General features: G+C 40.3%; 1 protein-coding gene across 1 annotated transcript; it reads right to left on the bottom strand.

Annotated features, from left to right (window-relative positions):
• Nucleotides 1–4,452: 4,452 nt before the first annotated feature.
• On the bottom strand, nucleotides 4,453–20,660 carry ARF4 (ARF GTPase 4). The gene is made up of 6 exons (XM_073351490.1): nucleotides 20,312–20,660; nucleotides 9,714–9,794; nucleotides 9,227–9,336; nucleotides 6,980–7,051; nucleotides 6,334–6,459; nucleotides 4,453–5,412 (listed from the first exon to the last, which is right to left on the bottom strand). The coding sequence occupies exons 1-6, from the start codon at nucleotides 20,376–20,378 to the stop codon at nucleotides 5,326–5,328; spliced, it is 543 nt and encodes a 180-aa protein (XP_073207591.1). The 5' UTR covers nucleotides 20,379–20,660; the 3' UTR covers nucleotides 4,453–5,325.
• Nucleotides 20,661–27,624: the final 6,964 nt, after the last annotated feature.

Genomic DNA, 27,624 nt, shown 5'->3' with positions numbered 1-27,624 from the left:
AGAACCTGATGGGTTTTTAGAGTTCTAAAAACCCCAAGGGTCTGCTCTGTGTTCACTTGGTTAACCTACTGGTTGGTATACTATTCTCAAGCCTCCCTAGGAAAGGGGGTGAAGGGGCTTGGGGGGATATTTTGGGGAAATAGGAACTCCAAGTGGTCCTTTTCCTGAATCTTTGTCTTAATCACTTGGTGGTGGCAGCAATACCGTCCAAGAACAAGGAAAGGATTTGTGCCTTGGGGAAGTTTTTAACCAAAGTTGGTAGAAATAAATTTAGGGGGTCTTTCATGGAGGTCCCCAGATCTGTACCCCAGAGTTCAGAGTGGGGAGGGAACCCTGACAATAGTTTTTCATTTCAAATGCTTTCACTGCTTTTCCTTTTTTCCCCCTGTATCTTTAATCAAAGGTGAGAAAGATTTATAATGGTGTGCTTGCCGCAGTACTAAGCGGTCTGAGGTCTCTGTATACCAAACCCTGGACCTTGTTTACCACTGTTTAATGCTGAACAGCGACTGGATTACATTAACACCTTTGGCTCATTTATTCCATCTAAATACATACAGCAAAAAGGGGGAAGGAGGGGAGAAAGAGGTTAACATTATGTAGAACAATAAAGAAGCCAAATCCACCAACATGAAATGCAGGAGCCTGAACAGACCAGCAGAAGACTGAACTAAAAATGGCAAAAAACTGGTGGATGCCATATGCACCTGAGGGATGTGGGAAGATAAAGAAGTGGGGCAGTTCTATTGGGTATGTTGTCTTGCAGTCCACATCACAGGCTACTCCTGGGGGGAATTCTGCACCAAAAATTAAAAATTCTGTGCATGTTTTAAAATTCTGCATTTTGTCAAAACACCACAAAATAATCATGCCAGTTTCCATTATTTTAGTAATTTATTTCCAAATATCTGTCAGCAAGTATGTCCGTAACAATACAGACAACAAAAGAGATTCAGGAAATGTTTTTTGACAAATAGATTCCTTACTAGACATATTCATACAGAGCTTTGAATAATAATTCATTTAAACTACTATACAGAAACGTAGTTCCCACACCCCTCAGAAACAGTGCAAAGGCTTGAGGGAGTCAGGGGTAACTGAGGAGCTGAGGGAGAGGAAAGTAATTGCTGGCAGTGAACCTGGAGGGTTGTTGAGGAGAGGGAAGGAGACCGTATGTAACAGGGTTGGTTTTTTTGGGCGGGGGGGGGGGGGGGAGAAGAGCGGGGATTGTTAGAGAGAGTTGGGGAGCATCCCCCATGCAGACCCTTGCCTCTCCCATTCATTCAAGCACATTCAAGGCCCCATCCCCATCTTTCCCTGCACACCCTGTCCTCATGTATCCCTGAACCCCACTCCCATTCAGCCCCTGGCTCAATGCTGTCCCCCAACTTGCTCCTATGCCCTCATCCCAGTCTGTCCTCCCCTACTAGCCCTTCTGAACCCCAGTCTGGGTACCCCACTGACCATCCCCCCATATATAGTTCTCCCTCACCAGACCCCTCAGGCATGTCACTGTGAGAAAAACAGCCTATGCGCTCTCCCTCTTTGTGATTGATGGCTCCAGCTTGTGAGCCAACTGCCTGCTCTTCTGGCACCATAGCAGCCCCTGCTGGGCGAAAGGCATAACTGCAGCACCTTTCCAGCAGAATGTATTATTCTGCAGAGAAAAAATATCTGCAGGGGACATGAATTCTGCACATGCACAGTGCTGCAGAATTCCCCAAGGAGTAATAGGCAGACAATGGCCTAGCGGTTTGACAGTGACCTTTTGCAGAGTCTTGATAAGAGGTAATCTGGTACCAGCACCACTGCAGGTCCCTTGGATGAAAACTGCACCCTAGCAATACAGTGAGTCCCAAGAATCAGGCAGCATCAAGATGGTAGACAATGCTGCACAGAGGGTTTCTGTGGAGGCCACTTGGTGCCAAGGCACCCAGTACTGGAGACAACACAGTCCTCACACTGCACAAAAATAGTGTCAGCACCAGAATGGGACTCCCCTAAGGCTCTTTCATCTAAAAGCCTGAAGGTAGAGTCTGTCCCCTAGTCAGAGGGAATTGGTGTCTGCCTAGGTCCCAGGAGTGACACTGATTTTGGCTCCTTACAGAGGAAATCACTTTTGAGTGGGGCCTGTAAGAAGTGGCCTGAGTGCTCAAACAAAACAAAAGACCCAAAATGAACTAATCTTAACTACAAACCTGCACTAGTGTCTCTTGCTCAGAGCACGTTAGCTAGCACTACTAGGTTCCGTCTTCCAGGTATTAAGAAGGAACTGAGTGGTAGCTGAAGCCTCCCGGCTCTTTATGACTTCACCTATGGGGCACAAATAGACACTGCTATTTAAAAGAAACCAATCTCACATGCATAGGTCACATGCACACAGAGTGGAATCTGTATAGACAATCACTCAAAAAAGAGGTAGATTATATTATTTGACATACCCTTATAAACTGTGATTTACTTCTTCACCCACTCCAGAGCAGCACATCAGCACCACCCTATGCCTTTAACCTTTGCTCCCCTCTTCTCCAAGATCAAGTTGTCCTCACAGAGCACCTAGCAGATGGGACCACAATTCTAATCACTGAGAAGCAGCATGTGATGCCCCTGGACCATCCTCCCAGAAACAAATTTTTTTAAATTCTTTGTTCAGTTCAACATAATTTAAAATACTTCAGAAGAATAACTTCAGCAATTCTACTGGTAGCCAAGGTAACAAATATCTAAGAATTTTCAATTGATTCTGTCTTTGCTTATAGTCATAGTTCAGGGTAAACTGTACCTTTGACCCCTCATTCAGTCTCTCCATGAGCTCCTCTTTCAAGTGACAGGCCCAGTCTCTGCACTTCTCTCAGAACGTAATCTTGCAATCCACACCACTTTTACATTAGGTCTCCAAATTACAGCACCCCTCGTTACCAACTGGATCTCCTAGGCAGCTTCAACTGACTTTGGCCCCTGCTAAAGACATCCCCTCAGGAGTTGTAACCAGCGGGAAAAATACAGTGAATCAGAACGATTTCTTCAAAACAAAGCATTATTTAAGTATCCATAAACACATAGCAATCAGAGAGACAAAAGGTTACAGACAAAAAGAACTACACAAGTACCTTACCTAAGTCTAGCATTTCCCTCAAGACTTTGGTAGGCCAGAATTATCCCTCATACTCCAACCTCTAGGAGAAGAGGATTAGTGTGTCCCCAGCAGTTACTGGCTCCTCTCCTGACTCCTGGTCAGCTTCGGGGCTAGGGTCCCTTCCAAACTTTGTTTTTCCCCATTGGATACCCTCTCATTTGGTGTTACCGGCTAATCTGCTGATCAGAGCATGGTAGTAATAAACCTTCAAAGGAACTGAAATCAGTATTGTTAAGTGTTGGAGATTTACCTCTCTATAGCTATTGGCTAGGTTTCCACAGAGTTGCAAAAGAAAAAAAAAAAAACAACAACCCACCCCCCACCCAGGATGGATTTAACTCTTTGCACCCAAGCAGCAGACAGCAGGATAGTAATCAAACAGAAGTACATATAATATTCATTAACAAAAATAATAAAATAAAAAAATATAGCTTTCCCATGTTCCTCACACTTATCAATAAATTTGTATAAGGCTTGCATCATTTAATCAACACTGCTATTTCCAAAAAAAATCCACCACCATCCCACATGACTAGCTAAATCTGGAGAATTGTAAGAATATGGTTGTGGAACAGCTGCACTGATAAAAAGTAAAGACTTATATTTTATCTTCTGGAAGTTAATCAGAACTCGTCTCCCAAATGCCAAAAATCCTCAGTGAAGCGGGAAAGACATCTGTTGGATATTCAGAACACTCTGAGCACTAATGGCAATGGAGTCAAGCAAGAATTCATTTGGTTTACATCGCAAGCTGCTACTCTAAAGTTCAGATGGGTCTCTCGGGTGGAGGAGGAAAGAGAAAAAGGAAGCAAGGAAGGACCTGGTGAAGCTCCCATGGATTTGGTTGGATTTTCCAAAACAGGTTGCTGCTACCATTACTAAAGCATCAGAATAAATCCCTATAGATGTTCAAGTTTTCATGCAAGCACCACCAGAACTTGTTTGTTGCTTTGCTACTGCAACCCACATTGTGCATACAACTATGAAACAGACATGCATGCTTTTTGGGCAGTTTGTATTTGTTTTATTACAATTTTAACTGTTAGTATTTTCATATCTGAACATCTTAAAAGGATTTTTAGATTTACAGCTTCAAAAAAAGACACTTACAGAATTATTTAAGCCTTGATGACAATTACCTACTGCACTGTATACAAGTTACCTGCCCATCTTCAGGGACCCTTCCTCGAAAATTGAAAATCTGAGATTTGTGTTCACAAACTACAGAACTCAATTTATGGAAAAAAGAATAAGACTGTCAAATGTTCGTATCAGTTTCACAATTTTAAGATTCAATAAGAGCATACACAAAACTATACATTTTATCATTTTATTAGGAATAATTCCAAGTGGGTTATGAAGAAACTAATCCATTGAGTTTGATGATTTTTCCAAAATTTTTCTTTATGAAGATATGTTCACCAATAAACAGTAAAACTTCAGCAGAACTATTATACACTGGGCGAAAACATTCAGGCTGATACCAAAAGCAACATGCAACATAAAAAGATACAATATAAAGGAAGACAATCTGCTGAATATTAAAAACCACCTCAACGTGAGCTCTTTGCAACCAGCACAGAACTATGCTACCCATCAAATCCAATTCACACAAAGGCAAGTTGGGCTGATGGAACCCAAGGTTAATAAAATGTTCCTTAGTGCAGTAGGTCTGAATAGTGTTTTAGAGCATTTTTTGGGCTGGAACAAGTCTTTTTTTGGCAAGGGAGAGAAATAAATATAAATGGAATGCTACATTTTTAAATCAGCAGACTGTCTGAGGAATGAAATAATAAGGTATCAGTAAACTAAGTATCAGTAGCAGGGAGGAAATCTTTAAAAAACATTACTTAATTTATTGGGGCTCAAAATGTATTCAAAACAGATTTTAAAGGTGTCACAACAACTATATTCAGGCATTTAACCTAACAAGGGAAGTAAAAATCAGAAGATACACTTTTTTCCAAGTTAAGGAGTTTGTTTTTTTTAAACCCAAGCATATTGCTACTTCTGCAACATATAGCTTGGTAAACAATAATTGGCAACAAAATAAGTTGAAACGCTGTAATATCCTGCCCAAACCCGTTCCAGATACTGTTTAATAACCAAGATGCAAACTAATTTTGTTGTAACAAGCCTAGACCACTTATATCAAACATGTCCCTGGTGAGAAAGTCATCCAGTTTGAGTTAGCGTTTTGAGAGCTCATTTGACAGCCAGTCAAGTCCCTCATACAGACCAGTTCCTTGTGTAGCGCAGGTCGCTTGGACATACCACTGTTAAGGAACAAAAATATAAAATAAAATGAAATGTGAACTTTAAAATACTGAATTCCTACATACTACCAGGGTGTAATTCTTATGGTACGATATAATGTAGTTTGATCCCAACAAGTATGTTTTTCCAAAACTTATTTCACACCACCACCACCAAAGCCTAACAGTAAGAGAAGATATTTTCAAGAAAAAATTTTAAATTAGCTATTGGGTTTTGAAGAATCTCCTGCTATGTCTACCTCCCAAATACTGACACATTATATTAGTGCACAAGAATCAAAAGTGAAACTGAAGATGAATAAAAAGTGTAAAATGTAAAGAATTTTTGTAAATTAAAATTCTTTGTTTTAATCAGGTGCTATTGAGGTCACAGGTAAGGAATTTTTACTACATGATTTAACCTCTCTCTTTTTAAAACCAGTTCATAATGACATAAGCCACAGCTGTCAACATGAAGAGGTAAAGTGATGCAAAAAAATGCAATGAGGAATTATATAAAACAGTGATTTAAAAGCCCCCAATAAAAGTTGTGTGTAGATGAAGCCTCCCTTATATCCTGTAGGGCATTTTTATCATAGATTGTTCCCTAAAAACTCTTGGACACAATTCCATTCTCAGTCTGTCTTCAAAAGAACAAACAGAAGAGTAGAGTAAAGCCAACACACAAAGTTAAAACATGCCCCAAAATATTCAATAGTCTGTAATGGTTGTACCTTCCTATTTAAAAAAGGAATAATGAAGCCTTTTATTTGCTCTTGATTACAGAGTTTGTATTTTATACGTCACTCTTTTGTAGAAATAACACTTTGTGCATGTCAAATACACATTACATCTTTTCAAGGAGGGGCAAAAAAAATGAAAGCTTAAAACTTAAAGAGTACATTTGCTTACAAAAAATTTGACTCAAACTTTAGTACTTACAGTTCTGTTACGCAGAGACTGAAGACCTAGTTTATCTGTCATTTCACTGATTGCCATGGCATTTGGCAAGTCTTGTTTGTTCGCAAAAAGCAGTAGCACTGCATCTCGCAACTCATCTTCCTGAAGCTAACAGGGTAAGAGACCATGCTAGTTATTTTTCCATTTAATTACTGTAAAAAGCATCTAGAGATGCAATTAAGAAATAAAGGACAAAGTGCTGCAAGCTTTTTCATTCTCACTCTTGAAATCACAGTGAGTAGCTTCTGATTGAGATCATCAAGTACCCATGGTACAAATTGCACTAGTGTAGGTAAAGCAACATTGTTTCAAACAGCAGTTTAGATCTAATTTGTATCGACAGCTCAATGTCAACAGATTACTTTTCTTTTGGGTTTTACATCCCAAAGGAATTGGGTGAAGTCATTAGTAGTTCTCAACCAGAGTCCACTCATGTTCTAAACAATTTTAGATAAGTAGTGATGAATTATTTGAAAAAAGGTCTACAATACACGTTTTAAGACTTCCTGAAGGTGCAAGGGTTTTGAAATTTCAGCAAAACCAGCATATTCACCATTTGCAGAAAAGCTGACTTGGTAAAGTAAATACAGAAGATGTCAATTCTGTTCCAAAAGATATTAATATTTACCATTTTCTGCAGTTCTTCTGCTGCTTCCTGAATTCTCTCTCTGTCATTGCTATCTACCACAAAAATGAGACCCTGCAAAAAGTTAAGCAGCTTTGATAAGTCGCCATAAAACTTAAGCATACAGTGGTGTTCTAAGAAAAAGATTACATGAATTATTGTGAAGGAGTACAGTTCTGGCTGCTCCCTCCCTAAGAAATGCAAGTTTGAAAAAGTAGTAGTCTTTTAATTAACATATACAGAGAAAGATCATCGACTACATGAGGTAGACTCTTCAGTCAGCTAGGTCATCCGCAGACATGACATGAACATACACTGTGAAAATTAAGTTCGGCTACTTAAACAGAAAGGTTTTAAAAACAAAAAACAAAACCCCCACACACAAACAAGGCTACAATTCCCAGACTGTAATCTGCATATCAGAATTTCAGGGAAAGATAACTGGCCAAATTGTGATAGTTTTCCTTATTTTCATATGTTCCATTGCACCAAAGACACGTTATCTAGACACTATTAAAAATGTCCTCCATCCTATAAAGCTGAGCGTTCTCAACCCTTTTAAGTATAATTTAGTTTTTAAGAAATGTGTTTTACCAAATGTTCCTAACACCACTTCCGACACTGACATTTCTCTTTTAAAGAGCTTATTCCATACTGCCTTCCACTCCTTCAGGTGGGGATTTTAAGTCTTACAGTTCCAGCCTACCCTCCTCTGAAGAAGCAGATTCTCCCACTTTGAAGGTCCCTGGTGATGCTTCCATAGTAGGTCTGAAGATGTAAGTAGGATAACATTTTTAGTCCTCAACTGATACGCTGTGCCAGTCCCTTTGTCTAGTCACATTCCACCACATACTCCTATTTGTACATGCCCCAGGATCATGCCTGTGCTACTGCAGACATAAGTTTCCTGGCAACAATCCTGCACAAAGCAGAGCAACAAGCATGAATCTCCTCTGATGCTGGGGTGTATAGAAATGTGATAAATTACTTGTCTTTCCACTAACTACCTAAAAAGCACATTGTAATCCCCTGCAGTGATGACAGAAGCAGTGAAGTGAACTTGACATTGCCCCGATCATCGAACAACCAGCAACACTACCCCAATTAACGGTTTTCCAGGAACATTTTTAGATACTTTATAAGCAAAGGGAGCCCAATAAACAGAACTTGTATTTAAGCATATTGTATAGAATATTCACATGCACATTTTTAATACATATTTATTCTACTCCAAGTAAAAATGTATCTTATCTGTCTTCAGTTTGGTTAAAAGAGAAATACCTACAAGGGCAGCTAGGCATTAAACTTACTTCTTTACTTGAAGTCCCTCTTCAGTTTCAGGAGGTTAGCAGACAAAGCATCAAATTTAATGAGGTGAGAAAGTCCATCACATAGCTCAGTGACCCTTTGGCACTTCAAGGAGCAACACTGGCAGGTCCCTCATGGGAATCCCGTCTATCCCAGTCAGACTATATTAAGCTATGTCTACACTAGGAGTACTTTACTGCTATTGGAATTCTGGTATAATGCACCAGCAAAGTGCTCCTAACGTGGATATATCCGAGGGCATGTCTACACTTAACTCTGGAGCGATCGATCCAGCAGGGGTCAATTTATCGCATCTAGTGAAGATGTGATAAATCGGCCACCAAGCGCCCTCCTGTCAACTCTGGTACTCCACACAAGGGCTAGAAGCATAGGCGGAGTCGACGGAGGAGCATCAGCAGTCAACCTACCGCAGTGAAGACACCACGGTAAGTAGCTATAAGTACATCAACTTCAGCTACGCTATTTTCGTAGCTGAAGTTGCGTAACTTAGACCGACTTGCTCGCCACCACCCCCGCTCTAGTGTAGACCAAGCCTTAGTGTGGATACAACTATACCAGCAAAACTATTCTTGTACTGGCATAGTAAAATTACAATTCCCCCTTCCCCTTAGAGAAAAAACAAGTATTTGCTAAAAATACAGTTTTGCTGGTATAACTGTATATACACTAGAGGAATCACACCTCTTCACATCCCTGACTGACAATGCTATGATGGCAAAAGTATATAGTGTACACCAGCTAAACAGAAACAAAAAAAGCCAAGGATCCTCAGAATTCCAGCAGATATGGTAGGGACCAACTCATGAGAAGAAAATGGAAATGGTGGCAGACCATTTTCTGGAGATACTGTACACAGTGGTATTCATTTTAATATGAACGTATGTGCAAATTTTTTTACTTGTAAAACATCAGAACTCATACCTGTGTGTTTTGAAAGTAATGCCTCCAAAGAGGTCTAATTTTATCTTGACCACCAACATCCCAAACTGTGAAACAAATGTTTTTATATTCTACTGTTTCCACATTAAAACCTAAAAAGAAAGAAAAAAATGGTTAAATAGTAAATCTGTCAGTTGTCCTCTTAAAAATAGCAACTTTACTTTCTAAAGAAAGCTAGATGAGCTGTCTTGTGTACACACACACACACACTTTCTTTTTTGTTATGATCAAGAAATTCTCATTTTATGAAATTTGGGACTAAGAGTCCAACTCGATACTAATTTCTATTCTGGGGAACATGTATCTCCCACTACCCCACAAACTAGCTCTTGAAACAAAGGTCCTACAATGAAAAATAGTTAGGTCTTTTCTCCCTCAGGAGAATTGAGGATTTTAAAGTGAATGATTCTGTAGTTCAATTACATTTAACATTAGTAATTCAATGAGAAGCAATCATTAGTTCTCTTACCAATAGTGGGAATTGTGGTGACAATTTCTCCTAGCTTCAGTTTATACAGGATAGTTGTCTTACCAGCAGCATCCAAACCAACTAAAAAAAAATATATAAAGTTTAATTTTAGTTTCACAGTATTAACTAATTCATGCTCTTGACAAATATTCCACTTAACAACAGGGTGGGGATTCACTTTTCAGTGAGCAACGGGTAAGTTCCTAAATAGCACCCCAAAAAAAGGTGGATTCACCAAGTATGTTTCTTTCCTTCCTTCTCCACCCATCACTTGAGGCAGAAGCCAATCAGCTAAGAATTCAAGTTTAATACCAGAGTTCCATTCTCCATTTACATGATCAGAAAGCTATGTAACTTTCTTCTTCAGGCATCATGTAAGTGACTAGTAGGAGTTTTCATTTGTTTTTAAACAAACTTTGCAGTTTACATGTAAAGGTTTTGCTCTAGCAGGTTTTCATGTATTTGACATGCCTTGCAATATTTTCTAGGCAGCAGCCAGAAGTTCTCTCTCCTCCTTCACTTATTCAGCATCAGATTGGAAGCTACTTTCTTTCTTCTCAAATGCAGACCTTGTCTGTTATTGATCCCTTTATTACCTTCAGATCTGGCTACTGCAGCATGCCCCACCTGAGACTACTCTTGACCACTACAAAGTTTCAGCTAACATGAAATGCAGCAGCTCACTTAGAGCTATTTTACACTACCTCACTACATCAGTGCAGCTGCACCACTGTAATGTATCTGGGGAAGACGTGCTATGCCGACAGGAAAGTGTTCTATCAGCATAAATTACTCCACCTCAACGAGAGGCGGAAGCTATGTCGGTGGGAGAGCATCTCCTGTTTACATAGCACAGTAAACACCACTTAAGGTCGAAGTAACTTAAGCCACCCTGTTGAGTGACATAACACCCCTGAGCGATGCAAGTTACATGAACTCAAGCGGTAATGTAGACAAGCCCTTAGTGACATTCCATATATGGAGAGCATATAACACCTGTGATCCACAGACTACACTGAACAATTTACTTTCTGGAACAACGCAAACTATTTTTTATATAGAAGCCCTACGTGGTTTTGTCATGGCTACCCATAATACATGTCTCCATACACTATTCTAGTCTACTGGGCTGTTCAGGTTAACAGTCCCCACTTCTGAACTCTGCTCTGGAATTTGCTTCCTTGCTGCTCCAACAAAACTCTAGTTTGTTGACCTTCCAGGCAGACTGTGGTGTGATGTGGGGTTTGTTTGTTTCCTTTTTGAGTTGATTTTTAATTTATTTCTATTTGTACATTTAAAAAATGTGTGTGTATTTTAAGTGGACATGTACCCACAGAACTTTAAGAGGAGCAGCTTTTGCAAATAAATATCTGGAAGTCTATCATGGTGTTTCCAAATACTGTCAGCTGAGTGGATTGATATGTATTTTGAGAAGTATTAGAATTTAGACTCTGTCCCAGAAAACCAATTCAACACACATTTGGAAATGTATTATACCCTACTGCACATGTCCATGAATAAATGTTATTTAAGAAGTAAACTGCAAGAATGAGTGTTCAATGGGTAAACGCAACAACCATTTTAATTAAAATACCATTTGAGAAACTCAGAGCTTTCAGTAGAACTTTGGGAACACTTTTCTCAAACAAACAAAAATGAGAGAACTAAAAAATAAAAAACAAACACCAAAACTCTTTCTGGTAGTATCAGCATACTCAGCAACCTTTTCTTGTATTACTATACCCATTCTCCAATACTGTAGCATGTTTTGAACTAATGTCTTACTTGCTATTTTTGTAGCCGTCCTACACTCCATATTGGGGTGTTTGACATCAAGCTGTACACTGATAAATAAGGCAGTTTTCATAGTGTTGTAATATAATGTAATTTCAGATTACTCAACCACTTATGCAGAATGAAACCAGACCCTTAAAAACCTCTTCCTTCTCAAAGGATGCTAACTGCTTAATTACAGTATATTTTCCATTTGCAAAACCTCCCTATAAGCGTCTTACAGTATTTTAGACATTTATGAATAGTGATATTATACAAATTAATGTATTTACAGTTTGAGAAGATAATATTTAAGAAAATCAACTGCTTTCATTGATCTTGGAATCTGTAAAGCCAAAAGGCCATGTATTATACTTTTGTCAAAAAGACTTCTTTAGGTAAAAGAAAATTCTCAGAATTCCATTTTAAGAGCTCTCTAAATGTGTCTTTGTGATTTCTAAATGCTTGCCCTTCAGACTGCCAATATTCCACCCCATCCATTCCTCTAGATGATTAGCTACAATAGTAGGTTGCACTGAAATAGTTCTATGAACTTGCAAAGTTTAAAATTGCCAATATTGTTTCAGCATTTTTCCTACAACAGTGAAGTGTTGGGTAATATTCAAAGGGGGACTCTATAAAGGAGCAACTGTCAATTCTTCAAATCTATCACCTGTACCGAAATAATGACTAATAACCCAAGGTATTGCTGTCCAAGACTGACCTCTCAGCGTATGTCTACATTGCAATTAAATACCCACAGCGGGTATGAATCATGGGGCTTGGGCTGCAGGGCTATAAAACTGCAGTGTAGATGTCCAGCCTCAGGCTAGAGCCTAGGACCCTACCCCCTCACAGGGTCCCAGACTGCTGGCTCCAGCCCAAGGCTGGATATTTACACTGCAGTTTTATAGCCCCATGAGCCCAAGCCTCATGAGCCTGAGCCAACTGACCTGAGCCAGACGCAGGTCTTTAAATTGCAGTACAAACAGATGTTCAGACCTCAGCCACTTTACTGAGCATTTCGAAATGAAAGAGAAGATGCCTGGACCTTCAGAGAAGCCACATATGAAACAAGCATAATACTTGACTGCCTCTTGAAGCCTTAATATAACAGAAAAGATGGAATTTACTCCATGAAAATTAAGATTATGCAGAGAAGGTTAACCAGTTCAAAATATATACTTGAATTCCTCAAAAACTATAGGAGTACTTGTGGCACCTTAGAGACGAACCAATTTATTTGAGCATAAGCTTTCGTGAGCTACAGCTCACTTCATCCAATGAGTGCCACAAGTACTCCTTTTCTTTTTGCGAATACAGACTAACACGGCTGTTACTCTGAAACCTGTCAAAAACTGTAACATCAGTAAGTTTGACAACCTTGAAAACAAACAAGAAGCTAAACTCAGTGGTCAGGAAATGCCAATGCTCACTTAAGAAATGCAGGGGTTTTTTTTTTGTAAACCCAAACTCAGTTATATGATTATGGGATAACATCAACTCATCTTAAAAAAAAAAAAAAAAAAAAAAGTTTCCAGCTCTTACAGTAGCAGAAAAATAATAAAAAACTTTAAAAATGTGACCCACTTGTATCCTAAAGACTCAAAACCCAGATGGCAAATAAATCAAACTCAACATTTTCAAAGTCTCATGATTTACAACAAGATCATTCTTTTGTGAGTACCTACTCTTTATGTAAGTTTTTGGAGTTGGCAATACTGGACTGTCAAGAAGGAATCTTGTATGCTCACACGTGTGAAAGATAACCAACCATGATGAAAAATGCTCTGTAGCATACTAGGAGAGAAATACTCAACACCAAGAACAGGCCTTACCTGCAAGTCTTTGAACAAAGGACTTAAGACTTCCAGGAACTTTCACGGTGAAAATATAAGCATTTACATGAATACAAAAGAAATCACAATATGGCAGTAAAACAGATTCCCAGTTCAAATGCCAAGAAGTTTTATTGGATTATTATCAGTTTAGCAAAGCTAGAAGTCTAAAAGTTGGCATTATTGCCAGCCCCCTCACCAATACAGCCAACCCCTGTCCTCAAACTTCCTTATTACAAGCTGCAAATAAATTATTCCCCTTTTAGATTTTTAAATAACTTTTAAGAGTATCAAAATCACATAATTTGAACAGTTATGATTTACTATATATTTCAGCTAATATGCATTTTTTTTACTAAAAAAATTGGCAATTTACATGTTACCATGTGCCAATTTCTTAAGAGTGCTTCAGTATTCAGCTTTCTAAAACAAATTATTCAGTCCCACCATTTGCAATTGTTCTTATTCTCCTAAGAGACTGAAACGTATTTACCACCACATTTGATTTATAGGATTTTTACATTTGATGAGTATATTTTTAAACTTGTCCTCTGACTATCAAATTATAGGTAAGTCAACTGTCTGTCACAAAAGGTGATAGTTAAGAATTCCAATTAACAACAACTCTCCCAAGTTTACATGAAAAAAAACTCTGACATTCCCCAACACCAAGTCATAAATCAGAAACATATAACCAAGATGCAAAATAATCTGAAAGAGAAAGGATTCTTTTCCAGAAATATTAACTTTTAGCTCTTTCTCCCACTAAGGTTTAATGTAATCTCAACACAATACAAGTGTGTTGACAGTTGTTTATGAAGTCCTGAGACAGAGCCATTCAGATAGTAATTAAGGGTCACATGGCAGGTACAGCTTTGCCCTTGCACCTATTTGATCTTTGTAATGCCTACCTACTTTATCCATTTCAAGAACCCCGCCCCACTTTACTTATAGTTTCTTCAAGTCACTTATAAATCCCAGGCTTGCAGTGCACTTCTCCCAGGAACTCCACTCTGCTAGTCACCTTTACATCCCCATGGTACCTGCATAAGTGCTAGCACCATACTTATTTACAGCTCTCATAGTTGCATGCATGATAAGCAACTCCTCTGAACTGTTTGAAAGAATTATATAGCTTACTTACAACTGTCTGGTTGGAATGTTACATTTTCCTCTACTTCCTTTAAGCATTTCTCCAAAGGTATTTTTGGCCCTTTCTCCAGAACAAGCACATTTCAGAAGCCATTAAACTAACTGCCTATATATCTGCACTCAGTTCCCTCTACAGACTCACATGTACTCAGTGTTAAAATAATCTCAGACTGTTCTTTTCAGCCAACCAAATTCCACTGCCTAAAGCTAAGTGCCCTCCAAAAAGATTTTATCACCACTTTGTATTTTACACCATTCTACTATTCTATATCCTAAAAGAGATAGTAGTTTTGCCCTGTGGGTAAATTCTTCATTTTTTAAATCCAGCCTAAGCCAGCTAGACATGGCATACCTGTGATCTAAACATGAACAAAGCTTTACGCAAGTAACCACAAAATTTAGGGATTGGTTTTTAAATAGAATATATTCAAGAACAATACACTGTGGAAGCCAGACTCAGATTTCCCAAGAAGCAGGAACTATGTTCCAAATTCATATTCATATGAATCATCTGTGATTCATATTCACAGATAAGAAAAATTCTGAAATTTTAATTTTAACATTGATATAAACAAGTTCTACCTTGTAATTTCTTCATTATGTTTTACAGGGGCTGTTACAAACAGACAATTCATGCCCTTGATTTGCGGCTAGGCTTGTTAATATGGCTATTTATAGGTTTGTGGGTTGTGTTTTTTGGTAAGTTACAGGTTTGTTACTATTCAACCACACAGGTGGGATTCCCAAAATCCCCAAAAGCAATTGTCCTTGTGTTTGAAATAGCCAAAGTTAATAAGATAGTCTGTTTCCCTGTTACTTAGCAGCTTAAAATTTGAAAAGCTAATATGCCTCTCGGAAGATGGATGTTTTAGCAATCTATTGTCTCAGAGATGATAGATAGTTGCATAGCCATACTAACAGCTGATGAATATAGTGACATGATATAATTATGATTCTGCAAGGTGCAATATGAAGAAAAACATGGGTATATATTAACGTTACTGAAAGACCCTGGACTATGGACTAAAAGTAACACTGGGACCAAGGAATATCTGAACTCTAACCCCGTATCTGTAAAATAGAGTTGGAACTGTGCTTTCCCTTCCTCACACACAAGAATATAAATGGTTGGTCAGCCCTTTAAAATATAGAGATATATAAATATGCAAAGTATGAATATTTATCTATGAGGCAATTATGATTTTTAAGCAGCTTTGTAAATCCACTTGTGACATAATGCACTATTGACTATTATCCTCCTAATCATAAATTTAGTTAGGGGTTGCCATTAGGAGATTATTATATCTTTTTTAGGGCTGGCAAGCGATTTTAAAAAGTTAACAGCGTGATTAAACAATAATAGAATACCATTTATTTAAATATTTTTGGTTTTTTCTACATTGTCCAACTTTAGAGCCTACAAGTCCAATCAGTCCTACTTCTTGTTCAGCTAATCGCTCAAATAGGTTTGTTTACATTTGCAGAAGATAATGCTGCCCACTTCTTATTTACAGTGTCACCTGAAATTGAGAACAGGCGTTCGCATGACACTGTGGTAGCCGATGCCGCAAGATATTTACGTGCCAGATGCGCTAAAGTTTATGTCCCTTGATGCTTCAACTACCATTGCAGAGGACGTGCGTCCATGCTGATGACAGGTTCTGCTCAATAACAATCCAAAACAGTGTGGAACGACACATGTTCATTTTCATAATCTGAATCAGATGCCAACTGCAGAAGGTTGATTTTCTTTTTTGGTGGTTAGGATTCTGTAGTTTCCGCATTGGAGTGTTACTCTTTTAAGACTTCTGAAAGCATGTTCCACACCTCATCCCTCTCAGATTTTGGAAGGCACTTCAGATTCTTAAACTTTGGGTCGAGTGCTGTAGCTATCTTTAGAAGTTTCACATTGGCATCTTCTTTGAAATTTGTCAAATTTGCAGAGAAAGTGTTCTTAAAATGAACTTGTGCTGGGTCACCATCCGAGACTGCTATAACATGAAATATATGGCAGAATGCGAGTAAAACAGAGCAGGAGACATACAATTCTCCCCCCAAGGAGTTCAGTCACACATTTAATAAAATGCATTTTTTTTTTTAAACGAGCATCATCATCATGGAAGCATGTCCTCTGGAATGATGGCCGAAGCATGAAGAGGCATATGAATCTTTAGTGGAACTGGTATGTAAATATCTTGCGATGCCAGCTACAACAGGTGTCAAGCAAATGCCTGTTTTCACTTTCAGGTGACACGGTAAAGAAGAAGCAGGCAGCATTACCTCCCATAAATGTAAAACAAACTTGTTTCTCTTAGTGATTGGCTGTACAAGAAGTAGGACTGAGCGGACTTGTAGGTTCTAAAGTTTTACATTGTTTTGAAGTGCAGTTATGCTAAAAAACCCACTATATTTGTAAGTAACAATTTCATGATAAAGAGATTGCAAGACAGTACTTATATTAGGTGAATTGAAAAATACTATTTCTTTTGTTTATCATTTTAACGGTGCACATATTTATAACAAAAAATAATATAAAGCAAGCACAGTACACTTTGTATTCTGTGATGTAACCAAAATAGATACATTTGAAAAATGTAGAAAAAGATCCTAAAATATTTAATAAATTTCAATTAGTATTCTATTGTTCAACAGTGTGATTAATAGTTTTAATCACACTTCTTTTTTTGAGTTAATCGCATGAGTTAACTGTGATTAATTGATAGCCCTAATCTTTTTAAAAAATTTTGTTCTTTGCTTACACCATAAAATTAGTAAGCTTGTAAAATACGTGATGAAGTGCAAAGTATTAAAAACTAAACACGAAGTATGTGCCATGACTCTGGATTAACTCTGTAAAAGTTAGTGTTTTGCAGAAGTATTAGAGTAAAAGAAAGTTGCTTGCAATACTTCTGTCAGTATTATGGTGTTTGAAGTATATTACATACAAACACTGAACAAATGTTTATTTTCTAGCACACACAATAAACAAATCTATTTTTAGAAAAAGTAATTTCACTCAGGTAAAGGAAATAGACTGACAGCTCTGGAGACTGAAATCATATCTATCTGAAACACAAGTGGCAACAATTAAAAATCCTACCCTCCTACCACACAGACCAGCCCATGTGCCAAAATTGAGTCAAAATCACTTTTGAGGCAGAAACTAATTTAGTCTTTTTAAACTTAGACTGAATAGATAAGGAGAAAATACCAATAGGGGTGCAAATTATGATGTGGACACCTGCTTACAAATATCTCCTTCCTTCCATACTACAAATACAACTGTCTCAAAGGAGCTTGTCATAACACTGTTTGTAGTGTAGAGGCATCTAACCAGGTTTCATAAACAAGCTAAAACCTTAAACAGGTTCTGTCTATACTACATAATGAAAATATGTAGTAACCATGTCCCCTGACCCACTTGTATTTGTAGGGTAGTCAAACCCTTAAAAACCATGACAGGAAAAAAAACAAAAACAAACAAACAAAAAAAACCAACCTCATTTGATGTTGTCCAAACAGCTACTGGATGGTCTGACTTATTAGTCTGTATCTGTGTTAGAGCTGAATTACTACGGATAAAGTGTTTGAAGTGCTATGAACTATTATGGTCTCAAGAACACAGTTTGTTCTTGTATTCTCATCATTCTACAAGATTAAAAACAATAGTGCTGCAAGTGTCAATATTTACCTTACAACCATCTTTTCCAAGGTTTCATACCTAGTCATTTAGAATTGTATATGAGAAGTCAGCTTGACATGCTAGTAGTTCTCTTAAAAAAAGATTTTTACTGTATATTTACTATGCTGTTTATAGAGAGGCAAAAATTACATTAAAGGATACAGTCATCTCAGGTTTAAATTCTTATTTTAAGTAATTAAAATATCAACAAATTTAAGCACTGCAAAAAAAAAAAGCTGCTACACAAGTGTTGGTGAAATGTCAACTGGTGTATACTGGCTTTCATATCCTATGAATACAGAATCATTTTCAAGGGTTGGGGTGGGTATTTATTCTTGATGTCAGTAGGTCTGCTATACATACGCAGAGCACATGAGGTGGTTATTACCTCTTGTTTCTAATGCATATCCAAACATTTTTAGGGCCCAAATTGATATGCCAACAGTTAGAAGCCAATTCCATTCTCAGTTCTTTAGCCAACAGAAGTTTGATGTAGGGCAAAGGCAATGGATTGAGCCATGGTACAAGAAGCTCTCTTTATATTACTCAACTGCAACCCCTCCTGCTAATTAAAGACCAACTGATAGGCACTGAAAAAAGCCCCATTCACCTAGCTGGACAATTGTAGGAAAAGGAGTGTATAAAGTTGGGTATGGGAGGAAAGGAAACATTGAATACAGCTTGGTTTGAACTGTTACACACATAGGCGCAGGAACTAGAGTGCACCCCAGTTTTTATGCGAGGTCCTGTCAGCCACCCCCCACCCAGGATCCCAGGGCTACCGGCCCAGCACTCCGCTCCTGGCCTGCACCTGGGGTCCTGACAGCCACCAGCCCCACACGCAGGGTCCCAGCCTTGGCCCTCTTACCCCTGGCCGTGTCCCCCACCTCTGGGGGTATGCAGGGGCACGGACAAGAGTAAGTGGATAGTGAGCTAACAAGTTTGGGGTGGGGACCATGACCTTTCAGCACCCCCCCTGTAAAAAATGTTCCCGTGCCACTGGTTACACAATACATTTCAGAAGAGCCACAACGTAACTGTGGTCAGACAGTGGCCTAATAAAACTAACTAGATACAAAAATTTGTATTTTTATAATCCTATATGCAAGATACACCAGAATTTGTGATTAAAGGCAACATTCTTGCTCAGAACAAAATGAGCAAAGATGGCTGAATTCCTGGAAATTAATGCTTTCTGTTTAGCAGTCAAATTCTGGAGCTCTTAGGATACATTAGCACACTTGGTCCTGTCACATCATGATCAAAACAGCCACATTGCTTAAACTGTGATAGGTAAAGGTGATACTTAATATATGTAAAGGGAATAGATTTTGAGGGAGATCTTTTTAATTCAAGTTCACTGGATTTGCATGCACACATAGGAGATGGGGGTGGGGACACACGCAAATCCAGTGAACTCCTAGAACTGAGGAGACATTCCTCAAATATCAAATCCTTTCACAAAATGATCAGATATGGCATTTACCTGTTACAGTTTCACATTCTTTTTACAGTCTATGCTTATTTTATCATGTGTGGGCCCACACACGCGTGCACACACACGGTGCTAAATAACCCCTACCTTGGCTACAAGCCTCAGGGAGGGTGGGAGCAGGGTGTAGGACATTTTCCTAATAAAAAGACTAAAAATCTCCCACCAACAGCACTGTGGGGTGGGTAGGTAAAGAAAATAAAGGGAAGAGCACACAGCCCCTCCCTCCCACCCAAGCTCATTCACTTGAGGCCGTTCAGTTTCCACTAGCCCCATGCCCACGCAGACAGGCCGGGAGCTGGCTGGGAGAAGGCGCAGGCCCGAGGAGACAGACACACACGCACCCACGGCGGGGCAAGAGGTCAGGTCACGGCAGGAGGGTACCCAGGCCTGAAGGGCGCACACAGACAGACGCTTCCTCCCGCCCCGCCGTCCTGCGCCAGTGTAGGCGGCTCGCAAGCCCCAAGCCGCTTCCTACAGCGTCCCCAACAGCCACACGGAACATCCCCCCTCCCCCCGCAGGGGCCCAGCCGCGTCTACACGAGAGAGGCCGAGTAACGGCAAGCAGGGGGCGGCGGATGCGGCGAGCGCGGCCCGAGAGGCCGGGATCCCTCAGGCGACGGAAGGCAGGGCCGGGCGGGTCCGGGGGTCTCTCTCTTACCCATGAGGATGCGCATCTGCTTCTTGCCGAAGAGACGTGAAAAGAGCGAGGAGATGGTGAGGCCCATGGCGGCTCGGGCTGGGCGGCGGCGGCGAGCAGGCGGAGTGTGTGCGCGGCAGCGGTTTATACCCCCAAGCCGGTCTCTCCTTTCAGATCCCTCCGCGGGGTCCCAGCCCAGCAACTGCTGGCGGCGGCGACTGCTGCTGCTCTTGTGTCCGGGGGAGCCTCGCTCGCTCTCTGCCACGTCACGCTCGCCACCACGGCCGCCCCCAGCTCCAACGCGGACAAAATCACGTCATGCTCGCCACATCCTCACTGCAGCGCCACCACCCGCCCTTGACCCGGACAAACCCTCCGAACAGAGACTGACTACAACTCCCAGCGTGCTATACGCCAGGTGCTCGTCGATAGCTTCATTTCGTTGGCGTAGGGCATGATGGGAGATGCAGTCCCAGGTTCCTAAGCTCCCTGCCTCTCTTGGCCTGAGTAGAGCGTGGCATGCTGGGAACTGTAGTCTCTCTCTGCGCCGCACTGCGTGCTGGGGGCTGTAGTCTCCATACCCTAGGCTGCGGCCCAGGGTGTCAGTGGTTATACACGGCCACCTATAGAGCGTGCTCGGGGCTCTGCTCATTCTCTCTCCCAGTGGGGTTGTGTGGGCCTAACCCATGGCCCCCTAGCCGCCGCCCTTTCTGGGAAGAAGGGTTTGGCAGCATGTCTCTCACAGAGACTAATCCTGCTGCCCTCAGGTTAACACTCAGCACTAGGGTGATCTGGTGTCCCGATTTTAGAGGGACAATCCCGGTTTCTGGGTCTTTTTCTCACATAGGCACCTATTACCCCCCGTCCCAATTTTTGACACTTGCTATCTGGTCAGCCTACTCAGCACCCAAATAGTTGCACTGCTGAGAAGATAAGGAACACCTCAAACCAGGGCACAAGGCAGCAAATGTGCAAGGACTTAGACTTGAATCAACTGAACCATATTCCCAATTAGAGCAGAAATATTTTGCCTGTATCAATATATGCTATCTAAGACTATGTTTATGTCAGGGACAGGACCCTGACAGGGTTCCAGCGACAGGTGACAGCATCCTGAGGAGGCCCTCAGGGTTTCAACTATGGGCAACAGCCTTGTGTGGGTGGGGAGGGGGACGCCTCAGGTGAGCGGCTAGGGGTATCCCGTTTTCTCTTTGGGAAATATGGTCATCCTTCACCTCCTAGGCGCCATGAGCAGAGGCTTCCAGCTGCTGCAGGCAGAGGGGGAACCCCACAGTTCCCAGCCACCATAGAGGCAGGGGAAACCATAGAGTCGCAGTAGAAAAAGTCACAGACAGGTCATGGCTTCTGTAAATTTTTGTTTATTGCCTGTGACCTGTCCGTAACTTTTACTAAAAATAGCCATGACAAAATCTTAGCCTTAATGATATATATAGGGCAGGTTTTAGCCAAGGAACATATGTTAAGCATGTATTGACTCATGAATTAAAAATGACATATTTAGGCCTGATTTTTAGGTCCAACAAACCTCTGTTTCATCAGGATTAAAGAGTGGGACAAAGATGCCCTTGTATTACCTTTGTGCCTCCCCCATTCTGGTACTTGGCCCTAACATGAATAAGAAAATCTAAGGACTCCTCTAATTTACACTTGGCTGCCAATAGTCTCTAAGAGTCATTGAGGCAATACCACACCTGAGAGCTTTTACACTGGCTTTTTGGCACCCCAAGAACACTCCTCCAGCTGAGGTATTCCCCAGCAGCCAGGTCCATGTCTTTAGAGCTCCCTTTACATGTTGTAAAAAGACCATAACATAACTAAGACATTTACTCAGCGGGTATATGAAACACATCTGACTCTTCAGTAATGATTAAATCAAATTCAAAATGAACAAAATTTTAAAAGTAAGTTTGTATAGCACATTATTTTGTTTCTTTTTCTCTTCCTAAACTCAGCGCCGGTGTTAGGGGGTTAGCAAGCAGGGCAATCACCTCAGGCCCCACACCACAGGGCTCAGCCTTCGGCTTCAGTCCCGGATAGCAGGGCTCGGGCTTCGGCTTCAGCCCCAGGTGGCAGGGCTTGGGCTTCAGAAACATTGCAGATATGTGAGCACGTTAAGGAGGCAGGGTAGGGAGTCCCCCTCCTTAGTTTCTGCTCTGGGTCCTAGCAAGTCTAATGTAAGCCCTGTCTATTCTGCACTTTTCCTACTGTCTTGATGAATCTCTCCCCCGCACACGTTGTCTTTCTCCCCTGCTCCATTTTGTGTCTACATTGCTCCTCTCCTCCAGTCTCATAATCTCTTTTCCTCTGAGCTCCTTTTATTCTCAGACTACCCCCATGCCCACAGAGTCCTGCGATCTCCCAGACTCTTTCCCCGCCTCCAGGGTCTTGCTCCACCAGTTGCCACTTAATTGTGTTAGGTCCTCTTATCTCCAATCAGGTTCCTCCAATGTTCCTGAGTTGTTGATGCTCTTTCCACATACAAAGAGGACTACAGGGAACAGGCTCTCTCTTTCCACATTTTTCACCTTTTCCAGGTTCTCTGTGCTTTACACTCAGATTTTCTACGTTGTTTGTCCTGCCATTTTGCCAACTGCATGTGGCCGGTCCCCCACATTTTCTTCTCATGCATCTCTGCTCAACTTTACTTCGCCTGTCTCTTTGGTGACCACATTCCCACTTCTAAAGTGCAATTCCAGGACAACTATGCAGATGCTTATCCCCAACACTTCCTTGCTGAATCCCAGATGCAGCCTCGCACCTTGGGCCTTTTAAAGGTACAAGGGAGAAATCATGGGGAAACGCTTTTGTTTTTGAATCCTGAATTGCCCATGCCCTGGAACTTCCTTGCTTCCCACCTCCTCTCCCCAACCTCTGAGCAATGTCACTGCCCCACCACCCTCAATTCCCTCATCTCTTTAAGCATCCTCACTTTCCCATACTCTGACCCCCTTCCCTCACCACCTGCTGCATCTGTGCTGGCCAGCCATTCTTCTGGCTGCTTTAGCTCTTGGAGAAGACTTCACTTCTAGGAATCCTTGAAACCTAAAACTCATAACTCAACTGGGAGCTCGATTTACTCACACTAGTGGCTTTCAGAGACATTTGGTGTCCTCCACCCCCCACAAGCTCATTCACTTGAGCCCATTCAGTTTTCCACTAGCTCCATACCCACACAGAAAGGCAGAGAGAGTTGGTTGGGAGAAGGTACCGGCCTGGTTGGGGGGGGAGGGGAGAAGAGAGTCACAGATGCACCCACAGCAGGGTAGGGAGTTGGGTCACAGCAGAAGGGTACCCAGGCCTAAAGGGCAGAGATAGACAGATAGTGCTTCAACTGAAGTTTCACCAGTACTGAACAGACCAGAACAATTCCCTCCTGTGTCTTTCATATGACACTCCTGTTAATACACTGCAAAACTACATTAGCTATGTTTAAACATTAGTTTATATATATTTAAAATTGCAGGATGAAAATCTAGAATGAAATACTGGTCTCACTGAAGTCAACAGCAAAACTTGCATGGACTTCAGTTGGGCCAGGATTTCACCCTTTACGTTTTAGAGCTCATCTTCCAGGAATTTCCTCCATTATGAAACATTTTAAAGCTACCATTTTTGAATATTTAAATAGTTTACAGCTGCCTTGTGAGGTAAAAGCATTTTGTAAAAAATCACAGATGAAATCAAGAACCTCAATCTCCGATGACAGGCTCATATAATGGGTAACTACAGTAAATATTCCCTAATGAAAACAGTATAGGGTAGTTGCACATTTTTTACCTTTGAAGAATAATCAAGCTTTATTGAGCTTTTAAGTAGCAGCAAGAAATTACTAAATGAAGAAAGTTTATTTTAAAATTATTCTAATACAAACATTTCACTTCGCAGGTTAATGCAAATATTGCCTAAGGACAGAAGGAACATGCTCCAGCAGTAGTGATTCAAGGTGCTAATCGCAGACATGGCTTAAAGTTCAAATATAAAGGGCAAAAATCTAAAATCATGCTGCTCTGAATAACAAAGGTAAAATATTTTTTTAAAAGTTAAAACAATTAAAATTTGTTTAAAATTTAAAATTGTAACTAAAAAAATCTATTTTAATTTATTGCTGTGGGCTTCTGTCTGTACTGTGGGTGCTTTGGTTCAAGGTAGAGATAGTAACCAATGAAGTCCAGGTCCAGATTTCCTCAGAGTTTTACACTGCACAGATCTGAGGCTTTAGTCCATGCCCATCTCTTGTTCAAATCACTCAGTCTTTAATCTCATGAAAGCTGTATGCTCAGCTAAATTTAGGGGAGTTAAATGCCCTGCACAGTAACAAAGAAACACTAAAATTACTTCCCTTCAGACCCCAAGGCTCTCATGTTCTTGCACTAGTTGGGGTGCTCCTAGGTTCTGCAGAGAAGTCAGAGACTTGCCCATTCCCAAACAAACACTGGAATTCAAGGAAATAATCTCCATGGTCAGTTACCAAAATAAAGTGTGGGGTGGGTGGAAACTAACGTCAAAGGGAGAAGTGTCAAGCAAGCTTCTGTGTTTGTACTGGACAGTAAATATTAATCCTTTATTATTATTTTTGTATTAAACTCGATTTCTTGACCAGAAATCCCAAAAACTTGTGTTAGCCAAAGGTGCTGGCTACACTGTTAAAGATGGTTTTCTTTTAAATAAATGAACATCTTAGTCCTAGTAGGCCTGTACTCTATTGTCTACTGTTTTACTTAGAACATTAGCTGCCCCTAGCGCATTATCAATAATACTAAATTTTAGCTAGACCTTAGTGTGTTGTTAAATAATGGATTGTGTGTCTTTTTTACTCTAAACTCTTGACCCTTAAAGAATGTCCAGGAAGGAACCACTTGTAACCTACACAAGGCAGATGTTTTCAGCAATTAATAAGATCATCATTGAAAGAGGCTTTAAGGTTATCAGGAATTACTGTAACAGATGATTTCTATCATAATGACTTGATTATAGATATATATTGTAATTGATAAAATAGTGACTGGTTGAACAGATGTCTTTAGCTTATCTATTATGTAAATCATATACCATGAAATTTAGAAGTCTACCATCAATAGTTCATTTTCTTTCTCTTTTCTGTGAACACAGTCTATAAAGACATACCTGTTATAGATATATGTTGTAATGGACAAAACAGTGCAATTGATAAGTGATGCTCATAAATGCTCTGTAATTGTTTTACAAAATGGATAAGGGACACGTGGTATGTATGGATTAATATCCAAGTATTAAGAGCTAATTATGGTCACACATGGTCCCAACAGTGATAAACTGGTTACAAATATTACTGGATTATTGAATCAAAATAAGATCAAGCATAATAAAGGATTTTTCTTTGTTTTGAGCAGTATATAAGGGGTGAGTTTTGGGGAGTTAGTCATAAGTGAACTCAAGTACACTACCTCACTTCTCCAGTCTCAGATTTGGTATACGTTTCCTTTTCTGTATTCTGTATAGTGCTGTAATAAGTATTGCTTGATTGTTTTACTTAAATAAAACTTCAACTGAGTTAGTTATTTGACTTCATGACTTATTAAATCTGAATATACATCATCATCAATGGTCAGGGTCTCAAAATTGGTAGAAATTTGGTTGCGCAGCAGAACCATACAGAACTGTTACACTCACACCTTTCTTTATCCATTGTTTTCTGATCAGACCATAGCTGCTGTCATGGTTCAAAAGCTAGTTGCACCTCTGTCTCCTTTCAGGTCTGAGTGCACACCTGCAGGCATTAAGCCTTGTATTTTTACCTATCACAAGGTGGGATTGCACAACTCTCCCACTCTTAGACTGGGCCCTGGGGTACAGTATCCTGTATATCAACTGTTATTATCCTACAGGCCCAACTGAGTTCAGGGACCTGTGGTTCTTCCCTTCAGGAATTTGTGACCAGTGGCATATAGTGACAAAACAGCCTTAAAATCAAAGTTTTGTTTATTTTAGCAGTAAGAACAAAGCTTTTAGGGAAAAAGATTTTAAGATAGACATACATGTAGAGTGTATATCTTATCTAAAATCTTACCATCTCCTGTTGGTAACCCAGGCAGGTGTAACTTCTTTGTACATCCCCAGTGTGGATTGTGTATCTGTTTCCCCTAAACTGCTGCAGCCTCTCTTGAGGGTGCCCCTTTTAATCCTCCCAGAGTTGCTTTGTTCTTTTGTATTTGTGGGCCTTTTTCTGTCCAGGTCAAAACCACTGTTATAGGTTGGCTGGAGACAGAGGCAAAATCATCAAAACTAATAGTTCTTGTATTGTCCCTTAATTGTCTTGTTTGCTGAGAGGTGACTATATTTGGCCATTCTTTTCTTTCCTGCTCGTTTTTCCAGACAGTCCCCTATTACACTAAAAGCAATACATTCATACTTTAAGCATCCCAGGAACCAGGCCAACATACAGTATTTATAAATTGTCACAGGGCACCTCCATATCTGTCACTGATGCCTCTATTTGTTAGCTTGCAGAAGGCCCAAGCAGATTGTCTCCTCAATTCCCCCAGGCATTTTCAGAGGGCAAAAAGTAGGCAGAAACATCTGGCATCATCTCACCTTCCTGCTCAGAGGTCATTACCCTTCTTTTCTGCTCCTTAGGACTTCTTCCCTTGTCTGTCCCTCCAAAATGTCTTACCCCCCCGCCCCCAATATTTCACCACTTATTTGCTTATACTGCATCACCTTCCTTCCTTTCTCTGCTTCCCTTGTCCAGAATTTTCCCCTTCCTTTCTCATCTACTCCCCATCCCTCTGGAGTCTTCTCCCAATCACACACCATCACATGCTCCTTTTGGGGGTGGGGGTGTGTGTAAGGGTCTGTCTTCCCTGCTGTTGCAGTGAGACAAATGATGAGGGTTCCGGCAGAGGGGCAAATAAGGAACAGTCTCTGTGGGCTGCTGAACAGCTTCAACAATTCCTCAATGCAGGAGATAATTTGGACATGTGATTTGCTGAACAAGAAACCTAAATAAACATTCCAAAAGATTGACATTTATTTCCTTTTACAAAAATACATATTTTCAGTCAAGTGGTAATAGGCTGACATAATTGGTGCCAGTTTACACGGTTCTAAGATAGCATAGAGTGCTTCAGTTAAATATTTAAAGATAAAAAGAAAAGGAGTACTTGTGGCACTGTAGAGACTAACAAATTTATTTGAGCATAAGCTTTCGTGAGCTACAGCTCACTTCATCGGATGCTGCATCCGATGAAGTGAGCTGTAGCTCACGAAAGCTTATGCTCAAATAAATTGGTTAGTCTCTAAGGTGCCACAAGTACTCCTTTTCTTTTTGCGAATAC

This window comes from Lepidochelys kempii, chromosome 7, assembly GCF_965140265.1.
Source record: "Lepidochelys kempii isolate rLepKem1 chromosome 7, rLepKem1.hap2, whole genome shotgun sequence".
Lineage (NCBI taxonomy): Eukaryota > Metazoa > Chordata > Testudines > Cheloniidae > Lepidochelys > Lepidochelys kempii.
The sequence above is the reverse complement of the archived record's forward strand: the minus strand, read 5'-3'. Positions and strand labels throughout refer to the sequence as shown.